At 37.0% G+C, this 22,584-nt stretch overlaps 1 protein-coding gene across 1 annotated transcript in view; it reads left to right on the plus strand.

The window, feature by feature from the left end:
* The window catches only part of UBAP2 (ubiquitin associated protein 2), a 155,555-nt gene that overhangs the window by 14,208 nt on the left and 118,763 nt on the right, over nt 1–22,584 (plus strand). Inside the window, exons 2-5 of the mRNA XM_007950673.2 lie at nt 6,264–6,341; nt 10,897–11,007; nt 16,700–16,850; nt 18,544–18,621. Coding sequence (XP_007948864.1) covers nt 6,264–6,341; nt 10,897–11,007; nt 16,700–16,850; nt 18,544–18,621 — 418 coding nt within the window. The remainder of the gene's footprint in view (nt 1–6,263; nt 6,342–10,896; nt 11,008–16,699; nt 16,851–18,543; nt 18,622–22,584) is intronic.

Raw genomic sequence — 22,584 nt, forward strand, 5'->3', positions numbered from 1 at the left:
CCTGTGCTTAAACTGCCCCCTGGCTGAACACTCTTCGCACATTATATTTAAAAAATGTATCGCATATTATATTTAAAAAAATTAAAATGAATCAGAGACTTAAAACCTAAAAGTGTGAGACTTCTAGAAGAAAATAAGGGAGAAAATATTTGAGCTCAGGTTAGTCACAGATTGTTTAGATAGATGTCAAAAGCATGATCCATAAAAGAGCAAATGGATAAATCAGACTTCATCAAACTTAACATTATCTGCTTTCTGTAGACAGTGTTAGGAGAATGAAAAGAAAAGCCACAGAGTGGGAGAAAATCTTTGCAAAGCATATATTTTATAAAGGGTTTATGTCCAATGAACTACCAAAACACACTAATAAAGGAAGTAAACAGTCCATTAATAAAATGGGTAAAAGATTTGATCAGAGACTTCATCAGTAGAGAAAGATATGGATGGCAAATAAGTGCATGAAATTATGTTCAACTTCATTAGCCTTAGGAAAATGAATACTACTGTACACCTGTTACAATGGCTAAAACGTGAAAATACTACCATTTTCATTCATTTATTACTTAGAATATTTGAATAAAGAGATACTTCTTATCTATTATTTGATAGGATAAATGCTTGAATCTTTTTAAGTTTTTTTTTAATAATCTTTTAAAATTTGATACATGGTGCAAGCAGTGATGCAGAGAGTTCTCCATACCATTCACCTAGCTTTCCTTAATGTTAACATTTTACATCTAGATTTGGCAAACTTTCTCAATAAAGGCTCAGGCAGTAAGTATTTAGGGTTTGCAGGCCCCATAATGATATTTGTTGCATATCTTCTGTTGTTGTAGCTACGTTTACTACCATAAGCTATAGTTTGCTGACCTTTGTATTATGTAATCATTTGTCAAGACTGAGAAAATAACATTGGCATGATAATATTAACTAAATTGTAGACTTTATTTGGATTTCACTAGTTTTTCTGCTAATGTCCTTTTTCTTTTGTAGGATCCAGTACAATTAATTAGTGGTCATATCTCTTTAGTCTCCTCTGATCTATGACAGTTTTTTATTCTTTTCTTGTTTTTTATGACTTTGACACTTTTGAAGTGTAAAGGTAATTGTTTACATATCATCCTCTAAGGTGAATAATTAATGTTTTGTTAAATACTGTTATGAACTTACATATTTAAACATATGATAGATTTCAGTGATTTCTAGTTATTGTTCTTTTTGAAGTTCAAATTATCTCATTTCTGGTTAGTATGAGTCTACTCAGGTTGGCTCCTGAGTGCTTTTTAATTTGGTTCTAGTAATCTTTGATAGTTCCTGTGCTAACTGCTATGACAAGATATTTCAGACTTACTTTGTACGTTTCTTACGCTATTCCTGGAATCAGTCATTGCTCCAAAGAACCCCAGTTTCTATTAGTAGGTGTTTAGAGACCTCAGTCTGGTCACTGGAGGTGGTTATTGCTGCTGGGTTAGTCATTGTTTTTAAGTCTCAGTGGACAGAATGATGAAGTAATAATTTTTTAAAGGTAAACTACCTCATGAGTTTATGCACATACTTCAAAGCAGGGTTTTTATTTAACTTATTTTATAATACAAGGAGCTCTGCTGGTGCAACGCCTAAGCATTTGACTGCTAACTGTTGGTAGTTCATACCCACTAGCCACTCTGCGGAAGGAAGACCGGGCAATGTACTTCTGTAAAGATTTACTGCCTTGAAAACCGAATGGAGGTCACTATGAGTTGAAATTGACTCGATGGCAGTGGGTTATTTTATAATACATTTGAAAATTTTGGTTTCTACAAAACCAGGGGACAGTAGAACCGCAACTTCTCCCCTCGTCCCCTATTTTATGCACAAAATAGTCTTAAGACTGTGATCCGACTCTACCACCCCATATGTATTTGTGTGTGTGTGTGCGTGTGTGTGTGGGCTATAGAGACTCTTTTGTTGTTGTTGTTATATGCTGTGGAGTCAGACTCGACTCATAGCGACCCCTCATTGGGTTTCTGAGGCAGTATCACTACGGAAGTAGATTGCCCCATCTTTCTTTCGAGGAGTGGCTGGTGGGTTTGAACCGCCAGCTTTCTGATTAGCAGTCAAGTGCCTTAGGCACTATGCTGCCAGAGCTCCCAGAGACTCTTTTAGTAAGCCTTAAACAGGACAGAGACAAAGCAGAAAAGTATCCAGTATGAAGGATGTACATCAGCATGTACATAGTACAAAGGCCAAATGGAGCCCTGTGCTTTATGGCCATGGATCTAATTATATGTGATAGAAAACAAAAGAAATTACAAAATCATGATTGGTGGCAGGTCAGTTCATCACTGACACAGGTGGGACTCCATGAGCAGGAAAACAAGTATGATTGGGACACATACACAATTGCAAATTAAAAGGGATCATAGGATTGGTTCTGCAGCTTGATCACCTGGCTACATAGTGTTCAGGTATGACTCAGGAACATGTGGCCCTGAGTCATAGTCACAAAGTGGCTGGCTATAAGAAAATACCAGGACCCCAACTTTTAACTTAAATTGAGTAACATGAAGCTATTTTCAGTAAATCATTAAGAACACACCCAGGCAAGTTCCCTAGTTCTTTGTGTGAGCATAATCTACTTTCTTTTTTTAATTATGATTTGTGTGAAAATTGACAGAGCAAATTCATTTTCCATGCAACAGTTCATACACATTTTGTTTCATGACATTGACTGCAATCCTCATAATGTACCAGCTCTCTTCCCACTTCCTCCCTGTAGTTACCTCTTCCCTGTGTCCTTCTTTCCTATGCAGTCTTGCTCTCTGAGCTATTTCCCTGTACAGATGCCCTTCTGGTCTCTCATGGTTGATTGTTCTAAGGAGTATACCTACCTGCTGTAAATGTTTGTTTTATATGCCTGTTGTTTGGCTGAAAACTATGGCAGTTAAGTTCAATTCCAGGCCTGAAGGGTGACTAGGGGCCATGGTCTTGAAGGTTTCACCAGCTCTATCAGACCTGTAAGCCTGGTCTTTTTTATGATTTTGAGTTTTGTTCCCATCCCATATTTTCTGTTGCTCTGAATTTTACCCGAGTCCTCCTTTCACTCATCGCTGTTTTTATTTATGGAGTTCTAGACTTGGAGAAGTGGGAAACGTTCCTTTTTCATGTGACAGGCCTCCATAGATGTTGACTTGTTTTTAATAAAGTATCCTGGTCATTGACATCATGGATTTAACACACTAAATATAAATACTTAGATTCTATCTGTTAGAGCAACAAAATACACATCAGTCTCTCTGTTTAATGAATTTTCTGAATTTGGGAATTTTAATTTTAACTATTCCAACTTCTGTTTTAGAAGGCTCGAAGTTAGTTGATAGAACAACAAACAGGTGTGAAATACAGTTTTCACTGTTTTTTCAATTATCTAATCAAATATCACTGTACACTTTTTTTTTTAAATTCTTTTTTTTATTGTGATTTGGCTGAAGATTTACAGAGCAAATTCACTTTCCATACAGCAGTTCACATGTACTTTGTCTCATGTCATTGACCACAGTTTACCACAATGCAACAGCTCCCCTCCCACTTCCTCCCCATAGTTACCTCTTCCCAGTGTCCATCCCTCCATACACTCCTGCTCCCTGAGCTCTCTCCCTGTGCATAAGCAGCCCTTTTTTCTCCCATGATTGTTCTCTCCAAGGAGTCTATCTACTTGAGGTAAATGTTTAACTCACATGTCTGTATTTTGTTTGGCTGGAAACCACAGGTGTGGGTTCAATTCCAGATCTGAAGGGCAGCTAGGGGCCATAGTTTCAGCAGTTCCACCAGGCTCTATCGGACCAGCAAACCTGGTCTCCACCTTTTTTTTTTTTTTCTCCAAATGATTTTGAGTTTTGTTCCACATTGTTCTCCCTATCTATCCAGAATCTCCTACATAGATCCCCTTCCAAGTGGATGACAGTGGTAGCCGGGCACCATCTAGTTTTTCTAGTCTCATAGTTGTATAGGCTACGGATCTGATGGTGTATCAGTCACTAGGACTAATTGTTTCCATGAATTTTGGTTTTCTTCATTCTTCTTTGCTCTTGATGACTTTTTTTTTTTTTTAAATGTACAATATTAAAAGTGTATTTTGAAAAGTTTAGCCTTACTCATGATATAAGAAATAAAAATTAAACCAAAGAAGATAATTTAAAATAAATTGCCAAGTTTTTTTTTTTTTTTTAAAGTTGAGAATGCACTTTTTTGAGGTATGGGAGGGAGTGAGGAAGCAGGCTCTTATTTGCTGCTAGTAGAGTATAAATCTTTGTAGCCTTTATAGAGAACATTTTTTTGCAGATGATATGATGCTCCTTTTAACATTTTGTATATATTTCTTAGGAGCAAGGCTGAATAAATATTCTGGAAAATGAGTGAGGTACATTTTTTAGGTTTGAGACTCAAGGAATGGAAGGTATTGTATTAGGGAAAATGAGCAAATAATTTATGTAGGTTTTTTGCATTAGGGCCATCAACAGTCTACTTTCACTCACAAAAGGTTGCAGTTACTGAAAACCTAAATATATAATGTGGAGTGCTGTCTTTCCAGAGCTCATCTTCCCTTTTGGCTTTCCCTTTTATCTCATCTGGTCATTTCATACGTTTGGTCCCTTTCTCACTTGGCTATAACAAACAAACAAACAAAAACCAGAAATAAATAAACCCTCAAACTAAACTCAACACCATCAAGTTTAGTTCTGATCCATAACAACCGCCCGTTGACTTTCCAAGGCTGTAAATCTTTACGGAAGCAGACTGCCTCATCTTTATTCCACAGAGCAGCTGGTGGGTTCGAACCACTAACTTTTTGGTTAACAGCAAAATGCCTTAACTGCTATACCAGCAAAGCGCCTCACTTGGTTGTAGGTTATCGAAATGATTGTCTGAGGTACAGTTAGGGATAGTGAGAGTATATATAAATCCCTTATATATACTGGATAGGTTTAAGGTAAAATCATCAATAAATGTGGATGCTGAGTTTCTATACAAATGTCTAGGTGTAATACAGCAGCATTGCAGAAGTTAGGCTTAGGTCACAGCAGGCACAGGCTAGGATGAAGGGACTGGCCATTCAGCCGGATAGAGCAGGCCAAGGCAGCCTGGAGCTTGTATAATCAACCACTCACATGTATGGGAAAGCCCTTGTGAAAAGTGGTTTTGCAAAGCTAAAATTGCCAACAAATCCCTTCATGTATTGAAAGCTGAGAAGAAAAGCTATTCATTAATTCCCTGTATTTTTTCCTCTAAGATCATCCAGTAGCCTAAATAGTTTAGCTTTTATTTATTATTTTTAAACTTATTTTTGGTGTAAACTATTTAATTTTTAAAATATTTACTTTGGGAGTTAGTATAGACTTCAGTTAAAAATAATTATTTTTTTTTTTCAAAAAATAAACTATTTTCGAGTAATATCAGATTTACAGAAAAATTTCACAGAGATGGAACAAAGTTCCTGTATATCCATCACCTAGTTTCCCTGTTAACATCTTACATAATAATTGTGCCTCAGTCAAAACAAAGAAATGAAATTGGTACATTACTGTTCACTTGCTCCGTAGGAGTAACTTTAAAAATGATTTTTGTTTAACTAAATGTAGCCTTTTCTCTTCAGAACTGGCAGGATGGATATCTTTTTAGAGTGGACAGAGATTTGCTGGTTCAGCTGGTTTGAAGCCAGTGGCAGGCAACCTTTTCTGCTGCTTCCTGTTCTACTTTTTCTCGTGCTAGTTCCCTGAACTCCTCAAGGGAGAGGAAATTCAAATAAATCAAACGGCCAGTGAAGATGAACAAGAGCTTTAGGTCATTTAAGCAAAGGAATGGACCTGTCTGTTATTTGCTTTGATGCTTATTTACCTTATGAGAACAGCTTGTATAATACATTTGTTGTTGTTGTTGTTGTTATGTGCCATCGAGTCAAACCTGACTCATAGCGACCCCTCCTTGGGTTTCCGAGGCAGTATCACTACGGAAGTAGGATTGCCCAACCTTCCTTCCGAGGAGTGGCTGGTGGGTTTGAACCGCCAGCCATCTGGTTAGCAGGCAAGTGTCTTAGCCACTATGCTACCAGAGCTCCTTTATAATACATTTGAGATGTCTGAATTCAGGACCCTTTTGTTTTAGTCAGTCAGTATTTTTATTACTGTGGTGCTAGTGCTTGAGAGCTCTCTTCATTAGCACCAGTATTTGGCATCTAACTTAGATTTTTGGTGTTCAGATCTTGAACAATTTTATATGCTTTTCAGGCAACAGCTGAACAGATGCGTCTTGCTCAAGTGATCTTTGATAAGAACGATTCAGACTTTGAAGCTAAAGTTAAACAGGTATGTTGTGTCTGGCAAAGGATAACTATTATTTTGTAATCTGTTCTTATCTTGCTTAAAAAAATTTCAGTTGAGATTTTAGTTTTAAAGTATGCTTCTAGCTTAGTCTCAACTCATAACTTTGTATTGGATATTGGACTTGTGATTAAACACCATTTTATTTTAGGTGGCCAGAATGAAGGAATTGAAATCGTTCATTCTCTTGGCAGTAGGATTTTTCTGAGTTACTAGTGTTTGCATATGAACACTGGGCTAGACATCTGTAAAAACATTGACATTTTCTATACCTGTGTATAGAAATTAGATTTGGCACTTCATAGTTTAATGTTACGGAAGAGTTGATTTGCCTTTTCAAACATGGGTGTGATTACAGGCTTTAATTGGAAAGATATATTATTAAATTTTAGGGAGATGTATTTATATAGAACTTTAATGAGTGGCTTTCTTGATACCATAATTCCATTATGAAAAGCAAGCTTGTAACCCCTATTTTGGAAGCAGACTTTTCAGCTCTTGGTATGGGTCTTCTAGTAATTATTCCCATGAGATGGTCTCTTTAATAAATGATGCTAATAAACAGGATATCCATTTGTACAAAAGAGAAACAGGACCCATATCTCTCACTGTATAAAAAAATGAATTCAAATTGTATCTAAGGTCTGAAATGTAAAACCTAAGACCATAAAGACCATCAAAGGAAATATAAGGATAAATTTAGGGGTCCTAATTCAGGGTGTAAACACTGTGAATATAACTACAAATGCACAAACACCAAAAGACAGAATAGATGCCTGGGATTTCCTAAAAATCAAGCACATCAGAAGGTTCCACCAAAAGAGTAAAGAGAGAACCCATAGACTGGGCAAAAATTTTTGGGAACCACACTTTGGACAAGGGGCATATCTCTAATATTTATAGAAACAACACCTTAACAACAAAAAGGCAAATAATCCGATTAAAAAATGGCCAGAGGACATGAACAGACATTTCACCAAAGGAGACATTCACACAGCTAACAAACGTATGAAGAAACGCTCACCATCATTATCCATTAGAGAGCTGAAAATCAAAACAGCAATTGATATCATACAACACTAGCACTAATAGCAGAATTCCAAAAAACAGAAAACAACAAATGCTGACGAGGGTGTGGAGAAACTGGAACCCTCATACGCTGCTGGTGGGACTATAAAATGGTATAGCCACTGTGGCTATGGGGTTTCCTTAAAAAGTTGGAAATGGAAATACCATATGATCCAGCAATCCCACTGCTAAGTATTTATTCTAGAGAAATAAGAACCATGATATGAACAGATGTAGGCACACTAATGTTCATCGCAGTACTATTCATAGCAGCAAAGAAATGGACATAACCTAAATGCCCATCATTGAAGGAATGGATCAACTATGGTATATACACACAATGGAATACTATGCAACATTAAAGAACAATGATGAATCTGCAAAACGTCTCATAGCGTGGATGAACTTAGAGGTCATTTTGCTGAGTAAGGTTAGTTGATCACAAAAGGACAAATATTGTATGAGACCACTATTGTGAAAAGTCAGGAAAAAGGTTTCCCAAAAAAATATTCTATGATGGTTGTCAGGGGTAGGTGGGGAAGGGAAGGGAAGCCACTACCTAGAGGGTAGACATGTATTAACTTGGGTGAGGGGGAGGTGGGTTAATGATACAAATCGTTATATTGCCCCTTCGTAGCTACTACAAGTGCCTATTTAAGTCTAGACATACTCAGTAACTGTCTATCACCAACTCAGTTACAAAGCCCATATAACATGAAATCAAAAGCAATTAGGATTTTGTCATAAAAAAAGACCAGTTTTACTGGTCTGATAGAGCATGGTAAAACTCCTGAGACTGTGGCCCCTAGTACCCTTCAGGTCTGTAGCTGAACTCACTCCTGTGGCTTCCAGCCAGACAATAGATGGGCATATGAGGTGAACATTTACATCAGGTAAATTTACATCAGGTACACTCTGGGGCTGGTTGAGTGGCTGGGCAGCTGGATGTAGTATTCCCCATGATGAGACTGGTAATTAGCTCCATGGTGGGATCTACTGTGAGCAGCTGAGTAGCTGCCTTAGGGATATGGTCTACTTCCTGTATATAAGGAGGAGCCTTGGGTAACGGTCTCTAGCTTATGGCACACTTGAACCCTGCGTGTGGCCGAGTTGTTCGGCAGCCTGACTTGTTCTGCTCTTCCTGGGATTTTGAATGGACTTGAATTAACGGCCTGCCATATGGTTTGGTAATATTGGGATTGTGCCTTATTACTTGTCAACCTTGGGCCTCAGCGGCCAGCAACTGAGTAAAGAAAAGCCTCTAGCTTCAGTGGGCTGGGAGCAGGAAGCAGAGCTGAAACCCAAGGTTGAGGAGCTTTCACCCAGCCCCTAGAAGTTGGCACTTTGAACTCAGACTTAAAGCCTGTTTGTTAAAGCCATCCCATTTGTGGTATATTCTTGTCAGAGTGGTACTAGGTCACTAGAACACACTACTTGGAGTGGTCAATCGTGGGAGAACAGAAGGGCAGTGTTTGAACAGGGAGACAACTCGGAGGGTGGGAGTGCATGGGAGGGAAGGCCACAGGGAAGAGGTACCTATGGGAAGGAAGTGGAAAGAGGGCTGCTCATTCTGTGGAATTGCAGACAATGTTATGAAATAAATGTGTATGAACTGCTGTATAGAAAATGAATTTTCTCTGTAAACTTTAACTCAAATCATAATAAACATTTAAAAAAATAAGCAACTAAGGATTTTGTTGTTTTTGTTCTGCAGAATTCTTTGATACATATACCAAAAAAAGAAAGTGAAATTGTTCCCTGACTATCCCAAAGTGGACATAAAGCATACAGCCCTTTACTATGTAGACTTTTTGTTCTTTATTATAGTTGCTGACATGAGGCTAATGGTAATTTGTTTGGGAAGGCCACAAGGGATTTATTCAAAATTATAAAACACATTTTCTATAATGACATTTAGTTACAGTTTGAGACATACTTCTACATATTTTGTTGCCTTTTATTTGAATAGCATAGCAGATACACAAAGAAGAGAACATTGGACCAGAAGTTTAAAGTTTTAAGTTCTATCTCTTACTGATCCTGCCACTGGGGGAATTTTGATGTTGACTGAGTATCTTAACAATTGTATGTGGCAGATAATGAACTAATACCGATTACTGATAAAAATTTGACATTTTTAGTAGATATCTAAAGGCTCTATAGAATTCTTGCTGCCTTAGAAAATGAAAAGAGGAAAACAGGGAAGTAGAATGGTATAGTGCAATGTGTTGTGATTGTGAGACGTGGGTTCTGCTGGGGCTTTTCATTAGCTTTGTGAATTGTTGAGGTCAGGCTTTCTTTTTAAAATAATAATTTATTGAGTTTTTGTGAAAGTTTACACAACAAATTAGATTCCCATTTGTCAGTTTCCACACAAATTGTTCAGTGATACTAGTTAATTTATCACAGTATGTCAACATTCTTTTTGTGTTCAGTTTGTTCTCTTTCTAGTACTCTAGTTTCCCTACCCCCTTATCTTCTTATGGGGGCGGTAAGGAAACCCCCTTATCTTATTTGTAAGGAAGAGTAGGCAGTCTTCTTCCGTAGAGGTACTGCCTTGGAAACCCAAAAGGGGTCCTTATGAGTCGAAATCGACTTGATGGCAGTGAGTTTAGTTTTTTGGTATCTTATGTTTGCTTTTGGGTAGTTTACCTTTTGGCCTCATACTGATGTTTTTTTAAGTATGGAATCAATCTTGTGGGTGATACCTTTATTTTGTGTACCACTCTGCTATTTTCCTAAAAGAGGATTTCAGGAGATAGGCTTAGTTCTTGGTTTAAAGAGTATCTCAGGGTGATTGTCTTGGGAGTCCTTTGTTCTCTACCGTTGCAGTTTGTCTGGCTTTTTTTTTTTCTCCCCCCTCCAAATAAGAATTTGAATTCTGCTCCATTTTATTCCTCCCATTCTATCTGGGACCAACTCTGGTCAGAATGGTCTATGATGGTAGATGGGCACCATCTGTTTCTTCTGGTTCCATGGTAGATGAGGTTGTGGCTTGTGTAGACTTGTTTTTTCCGTGAGCTTTTGGTTACCTTCTTACTGTTTTGCTTCTACTGAGTAGGGACCTATACTTGTGTCTTAGATGGGTTCTTGCAAGCTTTTAAGATCCCAGACACTCTTCACTTCAGTAGGATGCATATGATGATTTTTTTGTGAATTATGTCATGCTAATTGACTGAGTTGTCCCATGAGACCATGTTTCTAAGGCTTTAAACCCAGAAAACCAATGTTTGAAGGTATTTGGTTGTGTCTGAGGAATATGTATATTTGTGTCTTCAATGAATATGCGTGCCTGCACCCACATATGTCTATTTACACATACCTGTAGATACTTCTAAGGTACTCTCATGGCTCAGTGGTTAAAGCTGGGAGGGGGGGTTGTTATATTTCTGTCTTCATGTGGAAGAATCTTGAAATTAATATCAAGTGGTCTGTTTGGTACACCCTAACCATTTTCTGATAATTTCAACAGCTTATGGAAGTGACAGGGAAAAATCAGGATGAATGCATAGTGGCCCTACATGACTGTAATGGAGATGTGAACAAAGCTATCAATATATTGCTGGAAGGGAATTCAGATACAGTAAGTATTAATAATAATTATTAATTAATTTGCAGTGCTAAAATTTATCTCCAATTCCATATAATATTTTCAATTTCACCTTGGTTATGGTGGGGGTGGAGGACATTATAAATGGGTACCATTCTATATTTAATTTAAATTAAAGTTCCAGAAAGAACACTAAACTGAAATGACTTTTGAAGTCATAGAATCTGAGGACTTGAAAGGGAATTTGGTCATCTACTCTCCAGCTTTACACAGTTTCTAAAATTCTTTGGGCCTGTGGACATTTTTACTGCCTGAAAAACTTCTTTTGGCTCTACTGCTCATGGGGAGCTCTGGTGGCATAGTGCCTAAGGCATTTGACTGCTAACCAGTAGGCTGGTGGTTCAAACCCACCAGCCACTCCTGGGAAGGAAGACTGGGCGATCTACTTCTGTAGAGATACTGCCTCAGAAACCCAAGGAATGGTCTCTATGAGTCGGAATCGACTCGACGGCAGTGAGCCACTGCTCGTGTTTCTTAATCTCAATCATCACAATCTCTTATTACTCCTTATATGTCTAGACTAACAGAAAACCAGGATTTGCTGGTGTATTTATGTGCTTATGTGTGAATATTACACAGACACATTCTCATGGCAGTTTGGCAGATGTATATTTATAAAATAGAACAATTTTTCTTTTAACTTGGTAAAGTTTGGGAAATATACAGCATGTTGGAACTCATCCCTTTGGTTTTTGGAAGAGCGCAACTAAAGCCATACCAAGGAGTTGTAAATCTTTTGATGTCTGTGTGGAAATTATATAGTATTTTGAGATTGAGAGAACCATTTCAGGACATATCAAAATAATGATTCAACTAAAAAAGGATACAAAGTGGGGATTGCGTTCAGTGTCACAGAACAACACGTGTATGAATGTTGAATGGAAAGTCAGTTTGCTCTTTCACCCAATCCCGCCCCCCAAAGAGTCCAAAGATGAACACATCAAAAGTGACTTCCTAGTCAGTGACTTGGTTTAATGAGCTTCTATTTTTAGGGGTAGGCTGTATTTGGGAAAGGCTGTATAAAAATGAACTGTTGTGAAAAGCTAAAAACTGAAATGCGTATCTTTTTATTTGATGTCAAAAAAAGCAGGATGAATTTTGTTAATATAAAAGTTAGGTAATTGGGAAAATATTTTACTGTTTGAGTAGAGTAATATCTGTGAGTAAAATTCTATGTAGGAAAACACTGGGTGACAGTTCCCAATATGTGAATTGGGTGGGAAATGATATGTTAATGAACTGATGATTGATTTTTAAAAGATTTTTTTGTGTGTGTGTTTCATTTAAACATATATTGTGGGTTTTATAAAATAACGAGAATTAGTTTACTTCATTGCTTGTGGCTACAACATAGAACGGTTCTCAGTTCTCATTTATTTTCAAAGTGAACTGGAGATCTTCATTATCCTTTTTATTAAAAAAAAAAATCACTGTGAATAAACTAAATATTTCTGAATTAATAAAGAGGGACTCTGTGTGTGTGTGGGGGGGATGGTGGTAGAGAAAAGCTAAAGCATATTTTCTCTTGCCTTTAACTCCAGCAGATTTCTTTTCCTTTGCCTTTTTTTGTGGTACTTTGGTGAATTTTTAAGTTTTACGTTTTCAATTCTTTCTCTGTGTTTTATTAAGTTTTAACTTCTTCTCCTCACTTGGGACTGAACCCAGAGGAGGTGGTTCTAGGCGGTGTATTAGAAAGTAAAAATGAATTGGTCTCTTGGCCTCTTTGGTTGCTTGTTAAACATAGCGCTTTAGGATTAAATGCAGGCACAAAAGGTCTACTCTTGATTGGGTGTGAGAGGCCTATGAGCAAAAGAGAGGCAGAGGGAAAATCTTTTTGAAATCTTGATTTGTTTAGGACCATTCTCTGGTTCATCTTTTCTTTCATATTGTTTGCCTTCTCTCTTTCTTGGACCCTGTTTGCAGCAGCCATGGCTAATCAGCTCAAGGAATATCTTCTCCTGACTGGGGGTATAGTTAATTGGAGTGAGGCTAATAGAGTTGCCAGGAGCAAGAGTGAGTGTTTTTATGCTAAACCATGAGGACTAAGTAATCTGCATCTATTGGCTAACCTTATTCTGTGCCAGTGTCTTCTGACACAAAATTAATTACTTTGAAAAGGTGTTAGTGGAAGTGTACATGGTATTTTTAAGTATGTATCTTTCTTATTTAAGAATACTTACTACAAAGGAAAATACTGATAAGAAGTACTGAACTTTTTTGTTTCAATTTATTGCTGTTTTGTTTGGGTGACAAAATAGTTTCTAAGTGTCAGTTCCTTACATTTAATGTAGTATTAGGTGTTAATAAGTTGTTGTATAGTTCTGGCAAAGGGGTGAGAAGGGGTGAGAAGCTGATTTTGAAATAGCTGGCCTTGAAAGTTGTTTTTCTGACTACTAAATATGGTGTCTAGGAGTGACTTTCTTCTTGGCATTTCTTCAGACTCATTCCATAGGCAGCAAAGTACAGATGACAAAGGCTGCCAGAACTTCTGTTGGAAACTTTTGTCAACATTTGGTTTACCTTGAAAGGCTAAATGCATGCCTGCACACACCATCGTGCAAAACGTGTGGTAATTTCTGTACTGTGATGTTAGCCAAGTTGCCCCTTCATGGTTCCTTTCCCTAATTCCTCCACAAATAAGTTCTTGTTAATCTTTGTAGATTTCATAAGCCATGACTTACTTTAAGGGGTATCCTTTGCTGAATGAAATGGTGTAAGATGTTTCTCATTCTCTCAAATGTTTTATATAGAAAACCTTAGGTCTGGCTGCATAAAGACATCATAGATTGTGTGTGTATTCTTACCGATTTAATTCTGAAATCATAGCTGGAGAGTCAGTTGTGGTTCAGAGAGAAATTTAATAAGAGGATAGTAACCTTGCAAGGTGGAAACATACAAGGCCAGAGGCAATGTGAATTGTGTCTTCCAGAGCCTTACAGGGTAGGGGTTTTTATAATGATTTTGAGGCTGTGGGGTATGTGATTTCAGAACTCTTAATGCAGGCAGGTTGGTTACTCATGAAGACCCTGACCTTTTTACAAGTCACGGAAGTGAAACAAGACTGTGGACAATGATATTCTTCTTGTGATAAACCTCAGCTTCCTTCAGGCTAGGTATGTGAATGGAGTCTGTATTCTTCAGGCTGGATGCTGGGTTCAATCTTTAGTTTCCATTTTAGATCCATTGTTTGAGGTGGGCCATGCAGGCAGTGGGCTGTAAAACATCTTAAAAATAGCTTTATTATCATGAAGTGCCATCCAGTTACGTCTCTTTCTGGTCTCATGATTTTCAAGATGCAGTCATTCTGTCTGTGAGTTATTCCTGTCCTGGTCTATGTGGATAGTCTATGTGGAAGCAAGTTATAGCTAATACTATACTGCTAATATTAGTAAGTGAAATTGGGCAAAGTTAGTATAAAGTGTAAAGTAAATATTCTCCTCACAATAAATGTTCTCCCAAGGTACTGTCTGCACGACTATAGTAGGTATGCACACATGTATACAGACTTTGTGCTGACCCTACTGTGTATAATTTTTCGAGGACCTCTGAAATTCCTTTTTTGTCTTGTTAATCTAAGAGGACCAAATTCTGTTTTACATAGTTGTTTGTTTGTATCAATGAGTGTAAATTAAGTTTATAGACTACACACATTTTTTATGGAATGAATGCTTAATTGTTTTCTCTAATTAAAAAAAAAAACTGCAGAAAAATTTTAAAAAGTTAAATGTCTTCACTTAGGTAACTACTAACATTTTCTTCAATCAATACACAGGCTTTTATTTCAACTGAAAAAAAAATGCAGTCCTACTTTATAGGCTGTTTATTTACAGCTTGCTTCACTTATGTAATAGACTTCTTTCTAAGTACACCTGTATAACTTATCTTAAATGGCTACATACTGCTTTCTTTATGAACTTACCAGAGTAGATCTTCTGGGATTTTTTTTTGTTGTTGTTGTTACATTTTTTTCTTTTGTCTGCTGGTAATTGCTTGTACATAAATGTTTGTGAATAGCATATCAGATTATTTCTTTTGGATAAAGCCCTAGAGTGAATTGCTGGGTCAAAGCATGTATACCTGTTATAAGTATTATTATTATTATTTAGGTACCTGTTATAAGTATCTAAATAAAATTTAGATACTCTTGCCAGGTAGCCTTCCAAGAGACTTGTAACAGGTGCATGCTCACCAAACTGAGAGTATCTGAAGTACTGGGTGTAAAACCAAAGCGTGCTGAGTTGATTCCACCTCATAGCAACCCCATGTGTTGCAGAGGAGAGCTGTGCTCCACAGGGTTTTCAAGGCTGGTTGTTACCTTCCAGGAGCAGATTGCTAGGCCTTCCTTACCTTTGGCTAAATTTGAATCACCAGCCTTCTGGTTAGTAGTCAAGCATATAACTAATTGTACCATCCAGGGATTCCACCATTGAGTGTAGATATTTTTAATCTTTAATCAAAGATGAGAGGTGGAAACTTACTTGTAATTTCTTTTTTCTTTTTCATCCAGTCATTTTATGTTTAGATTTATGAATTCATCAGAGGTTTGCAGAAGTCTAAAAATTCCATTAAAAAAAAAAAAACACACTTTTTAAAGCTGGCTTCTACTGATTTAGAAACAATTTAGTTCTTGACCTTAAATTTTAAGTTGTTAATTTCCAGTGCTTTTATTTAGATATATGAAGTCAGTATATATATATATTTTTTCCCTTAAGGTTTTTCTTAAAAGCTTGAATAGTTACTGTACTTATTTTGGGATTGAATCACTTTTAAGTTCCTTTTGAAATAAGATAGATTATGAAAAAAAATTTGGAATTTCTTCATATTCTTATATTCATCATTATATGTAGAAAAATGAGATCTCATTTATTTCTGAGCAGTTTTTACTTATGTCTTATGATTTGAATTGGTATCGGTGTCATTAGGGATTGGGAAAAGAGGTTACTCAAATCAGTTTGACTTTTCATTAGAATCTTTTTAGAGGTTGAATTTTTGGGTACTTTCTTTAGAAACAAAATCTAACCCAAAATTTTATTTGTCTCCCATTAAAAATGTTTTAGATGATTTGCCTACTGAATAGGCAAAATTGTATTCTTAGAGCCTTTAGAGCCTCATTTTTGCATAATTTTGTAATCTTTAAGTTGTGTATTACTTGACTTATGGCCTACCACTGAGGTAGGAAGGAATGATGTAAAATGGGAGCCTGGGAAATGACATCTAATTTGTAGGAAAGGGCTCTGTGGGGGGAAGACAAATAGTGTGCTAAAAATTATAGCTTATCTGTGCTCTATACATGGTAGTAGGATCTTAGCTGTTGCCATCTTTATCATAGGAGCTCTGGTGGCATAGTGCCTAAGGCAGTGGACTGCTAACCAGAAGGGTGGCAGTTCAAACCCACCAGCCACTCCTTGGAAGGAAGACTGAGCAATCTACTTCTATAGTGATACTGCCTCGGAAACCCAAGGAAGGGTTGCTGTGAGTCAGATTTGACTCAACGGCACTGAGTTTGGTTTTTTGGTTTAGTTGTACTATACAGAAAAGAATTAAAATGGCAGGCAAGCTAGCTGCAAGTTGTGGGTAATTAGGCTCAAAAGATAAATGCATGCACCCTCTACAATTACACAAACTTTGAACAACAACTCTGAATGATAGCTCTTTTCTTTGGTAGACTTCATGGGAGACTGTAGGGGGTAAGAAGAAGAATTTTGGAAAAGAAAGGTCAGAAAACAAAGAGAATAGAGAGAAGAGAAGTGAGAGGGAAGCAAGTCGTGGACGTGGAAACAACCGGAAAGGAAGAGGTGGCAGTCGTGGCAGAGAGTGTAAGTACAGAGTTTTCTCCTCAACTTCTTTTAATGAAAATTTTCAAACATACTAGAAAGCTAAAGATTGGGCTGGTGAATACCCATAAATCCACTTCCTCAGTTAACTACATTTAATGTAGTTAACACTTAGCAATGAGCTATAATCATGTACTTTATTAGAACCTAACTCTGCTTTGATTTCATATCATAACTGACCTTGGCTGTAGGTAGGTAGTTGTATCATCTGTCTTAAGTCTGCCTTCTATTATGAATAAAGTACATTCTGTAAGTTTAAAGACAGAAGGAGGTTTTCATTCCCTGATAGACAAAGCTGTTTTTTCTTCCTCTTTTAGATGTGCTAATGGTAGGGGTAAGAGTTAGATTAAGAGGACAGTTGTTGAATAGGGAAACCTTGGTTTTGACATTATTTACCCAAAACAATACTGTCTTCTCTGCAGACTTACCAAAATAGTTAAATTATGAGTGAATAAAATGTAAATAGTTACCATATCACCTAGAGATTTGTGTTAAGCTTATTATTCCATAGATATTTATTGAGGTGAAGGTTGAGCAATCCTACTTCTGTAGTGATACCGCCTCGGAAACCCAAGGAGGGGTCGCTATGAGTCAGGGCCGACTCACATAACAGCAACAACAAACTGTAGCAGATACTCTTATGGACACTAGAAATGTAGCAGTGACTAAAACAGATAAAAATCTGTGCCCTCCTAAGCTTCTCTTTTAATGGAGGTGGAGAGAGATGTAACAATAAAAAAGAGAAGTAAAATATATAATATTTGAATGGTGTTAAGTGCTGTGGGGAAAAACAGAAGCAGAAAGAGACAGGAATTACGGGAAGCATGTGGCAAATCCAAGGAAGTCCTGATTGAGAAGTCATTTGTCTTAAGCCCTGAAAGAAGGGAAGAGAGCAAGCCATGCCACTGTCCCTTATAACAGTGCTGTATTATATAGAATTATTAATGCATATGGAGGTGAGAAGAGAAGAATGTGTGTTGGTATCTTCTGAACTATAACCTAGAAAAGCTTGACTGTTAACACTAAATTTTTCCAAAGACTGAGTATTTCCTTGTTATTATTGTGTTATGTGCTTGCCCAGGCTTGGTGCTAAACAGAATTTGAGCAAACTCTGTGGTGTTGTATTCATAGCTGCATAGTTATGGTCATTTTCTTGAAGCAAACTTACTTTAGAGGGAGGGCAAGTCCAAATAGAAGAAAAAGCAGTATGTAGTTATTTTAATTTCTTTTAAGAATTTTCACCTGTGAATTAAGAAAGACGTGCTGTTATTCAGTTTTTTGAGTGACTTAAAAAAATTCCTAATCATTTATTTTGTTACTATTATTGAGCATTTTATTGTGGTTTGGGTGAAAGTTTACAGAGCACATTAGTTTTCCATTCAACAATTTGTATACATTTTGTTTCATGACATTAGTTGCAGTTCCCTCAGTGTAACACACTCTTCCCACTTCCTCCTTGGGTTCCCTGTTTCCATTTGTCCTCCTTTCCTGCCCCTTCCTTCTTTTTGAGCCACTTAATGTTTGTTTTTAGTTTTCCTGTTTTCTGAGCCCTTTGGTTCCATTATAGCTTAAAAAAGTCTTTTATTTCTGTCCCTGCCATTAATAGCTATCTGGTATGGTCATACACAAGAGGTTTAGAAAAGGAAAGTAGCGTTTTCTGCTCTTTTTTTCTTAGTTAGGGGTGAAGAGAATGGAATCGATTGCAATCAAGGGGACAAGTCTTCAGATCGTGGCAAGCGAGCCCGTGGTAGAGGTAAGCTCAGAATAAGGGGGAAGTAAGTACTTGTGATCCAGTGGAAGAAGGCAGGCTTTCCTGGGCTCTGAACAGAAATGGCAGTGTCCTTTGAAGAAATGGTTGATCTTGTGAGATCTTTTGATTCATTTACTGATGACTGTGAATGAACTGGGATAAAGTAATTTTGAAGAAACCTATTGGTTGTTTTCAGATGAGCTGAGAAAGTTCTTTATGTCAGTAATTTAAAACTTGAATCTCTGTGACCAAAGCTCAATATCAAATTCGCCTCTGTTAGGCTTTGACAGATGTGTTTTACACATAAAGTGATACTGGTTTTAAAATTGAAATTATTTGCTCATCAATACCCTCCTCCCCTTCAAAGTGTTCCTTGGTAGACATCATTTCTTATATTTAGCAATTAAGGATGTCATTAAGTCATTTCAAGAGTGTAGTTTCATAGATTTGAAGGTTAGGAATAAATTCTCTCAGGTTATAAATTCAAGATGTTGTTGTTGTTGTTATGTGCCATTGAGTTGGACCCGACTCATAGTGACCCCTCCTTGGGTTTCCAAGGTAGTATCACTACAGAAGTAGATTGCCCAACCTTCCTTCCAAGGAGTGGCTGGTGAGTTTGAACCACTGGCCTTCTGGTTAGCAGTCAAGTGCCTTAGGCACTATGCTACCACAGCTCCCAAATTCAAGATACGTATTATAATATATAGATCTTGTTTAAATCTGCTGGAAGGGCAACCTAAATTGACTGCAGTTTTGCTTGGTGCATTGTTCAGTACAGTTGGGGCTATTCCCCATATGAGCATTTCATAGTAGCATTTTTTTTTTTCCCACAACCAGGAATATTAAGGTAGAAAATAATAATAAATAATATATATACTACCAATTCTCTTGGTTGTTCTTTCATTCATTCAGTTATTATTTACTAAACATCTGCCCTAAACATAGGTCCAAGATAAATGATTTCCAGAGATCAGAAAAGGTGAAGATTATGTAGTAATTTTCCAGGCACAATCAAAATAAGTCTTGCATTGTCTGACACATTAACTACAATTCCTTTTTCCAGCCTTTTTTTTTTTTTTTAATTATCAATTTAAAACATATGCAAAAGTAGAGAGAGTAGTTAAATGAACTCCATGTATCCTTACATATACAACAACCTTTAGGATTTTTGTTACATTTCTGTCCCTTCCTCTCTCTTCCCCTCCCTTCCTTCCTCCATGTCTCTAGATATAACTTAAGGAAGACTTTTTGGTCATTTTACCTCTAATTACTTTAGGAAGCATCTCTGAAAGATATAGACACTTTCATTCATAACCATAATGCTGTTACCGTATCTTAAAAAAAAAAAATGACAAATCTTTATCATCTAATATTTGATCCATACATAAATTTCCTTGATTATTTTAAAAAATGGCTTTTCATTGTTGGTTTATTTGAATGCAGATTCACAAAGATCCATGCATTATATTACGTATTTTTATTTCACTTTTAATCTGGAACAGTCTCTCCCTCTTCATACCCCTTCATCCTTCCTCTTTTTGATCCAGTGCTGTTGATTTATTGTCAAAATCATGTCACTTGTCCTATGGAATGTCATGTTTCACATTCTGCATTTGTTTTTTGTGGTGTCATGTAGCTTCTTCCTCTGACTCCCATTTGTACTGTAAATATAAGTTAGCATTATATATTAGATTCAGGCTCAACTTTTTGGCAACGTTAGATGGTGTTACGCATTCTATATTGCATTGCATCAGAAGTCACTTGTATGTCTTACTTTTTCTTTAGTAATGTTAGGTTAGTTTCTCTCAGAGTTAACACTGTAACACATACAGATGGCTTTCCTTGTGTCAGGGGTAGTCTCAGGTTAGACTCTGGACCTTGCTCTGCTTCTCTGGTGTTGAATGCTTTAGGAAGGCTTGCTAGCACTAGTGAAATGAATTTTGGATACTTATCTAAGTCTTTGGAATTACCTATTGAAGGAATGTTTCTCCGACTCTGTGGGTTGGACAGAAACAATAAATAATAACAAGTAACATTTACTTTGAGAACTTTAGTGTACAGCAGGCATTTTGCCAGCAGTTTCCACATATGTGACTCTGAGTGTTGTTGTTGTTGTTCTCACTTTACAGGTGAGAAAACTGAGATTTAAAAGAGTCAGATCACTGGCCCAGAGCCAGGATGAGCTCCTTCTCCTTTTGATTTCACATCAGTTCTGTCTTATTCTGGAATCTGAATTCTTAAGGGATATGGAGCGAGAGAGAGAGTAAGTTAGAAAGGGTTGGTGGTAGGCTGGTTTTCTGCCTTCTTCCCATAGGATTGCAAATTTCTTGTTCATCTCTGAGTTAGGTAGCTTTTCATTATGAAAAGATGGGGAAGGGCTGACTTAGTGGATAGCCCTGAAACCAAGAGAACGTGTAGCTATTTGAATAGCTTTTGAGAGACTGGATTGAAAAGTGTTGATATGTTAAGAGTCAAACCAAACAAACACCTATAAAGAGATGATATTGGCTAACTTTAAAATTTGTAGTTCAAGTATGTTTACTTTTAGGAAAGGATTTAAACTAGTGGTTATAGGACTTGGACTTATCTTTTATGTCCCATTCAAGTCCTTTTTTTTTTCTAATAAAGCAACAACACATATACACATACATATATTTTGTTGAAGTAGAATTTATATTCCAGAGTACCTACATTTAAGTATATTAAAATAAGCTATTAAAGGGTGGTAGTTTCTCTCTCAGCAAAAAGTAGCTGTCTTTTCATGTGTGGTTTGTCTGGAAGCTCTTTACTAGCCAAAGTCTTGCACAGGGCATAGGAAAAAAACACATTTAGTACCCAGTAGGCACCAGAACAAAATTAGTTTGCTTAGTGGCTATTTGTAGAGTGTGATATTAAGTAGACAGTGGTGCAGGATTATATTTTCTTCCTCACTTTCATAGTTGAAGGATATGTGTCCTTTGCTTTATGTAACTTCCCAGAAATTTTGTGATAAGTCACTTACTATCTTAATTTACTTGCTGGTGAGCTGGTGAATTAGCCTTAAAACAGTTGATTGTTCCATCCCTTTCCAATTTGTTGTTGGATGATGTGCTGATATTTTGGGAACATTTTCTTGCGGTTCAGATGAAAGTCTACAAAGCATATTAGTGTCCCATTTAACAGCATGAATTTAATAAGTGAACTATATATTTTTATTATATTCATAATCTTTGTATTACATTAAATCACACATACCATAATATGGGAGAATGTTATATAACCCAAGAAATGTGAACTTTAATAAATGAAATAAAATTGAGTTTCCTATATATGCTCATTTTCCCTATACCTTTCCTGAAAGTTTGTGATATGTTCAGAGGAGCAACACTTAATAACAAATCCTTTTATGTGAACCGATTTCAAGTTTGTGGAAAAACATCTAGTGAGTTGTGAATTTTTGTAAGAAAACAGCAGCCTCTATTGATCTCTCCTCGTCCAGAGCAAAGAAGAGTGAAACAAATCAAAGATGCATGAAACAGTCCAAAGACTAACGGACCATGAGAACCTCAGCCTACATGACCCAGAGATCAGAATAACTATGTGGTGGCCAGCTACCATTGTCAACCACTTGGAAAGAGTTTAGAAAGGGAGATCCTGGATAGAGTAGAAGAAAAATGTGGAACAAAACTCTAAATCATAAAAAACACCAGGCTTACTCTCTGGTAGAGACTGACGAAACCCTCAAGTCACCCTTCAGGCCTGGAAATGAGCTCAGTCCCATGGCTTAACTCTCAGTTGAACCAATGGGCAGGCCTACAAGCTGAACAGCTGTACCAGGGACATGTACTCCTTAGAACAGTCAACCATGGGGGATTAGAAGGGTAGCATTTGCACAGGGAGAAAGTTAGGGAGATAGGAATGCATGGGCAAGAAGGATACAGAGAAAGAGTAACCGCAGGAATGTAGTGGGAGGAGAGCTGTTAGGGT

The sequence above is a fragment of the Orycteropus afer genome, unplaced genomic scaffold (genome assembly GCF_000298275.1).
Source record: "Orycteropus afer afer isolate SDZICR_OR568_19922 unplaced genomic scaffold, OryAfe1.0 scaffold00285, whole genome shotgun sequence".
NCBI classification, from domain to species: domain Eukaryota; kingdom Metazoa; phylum Chordata; class Mammalia; order Tubulidentata; family Orycteropodidae; genus Orycteropus; species Orycteropus afer.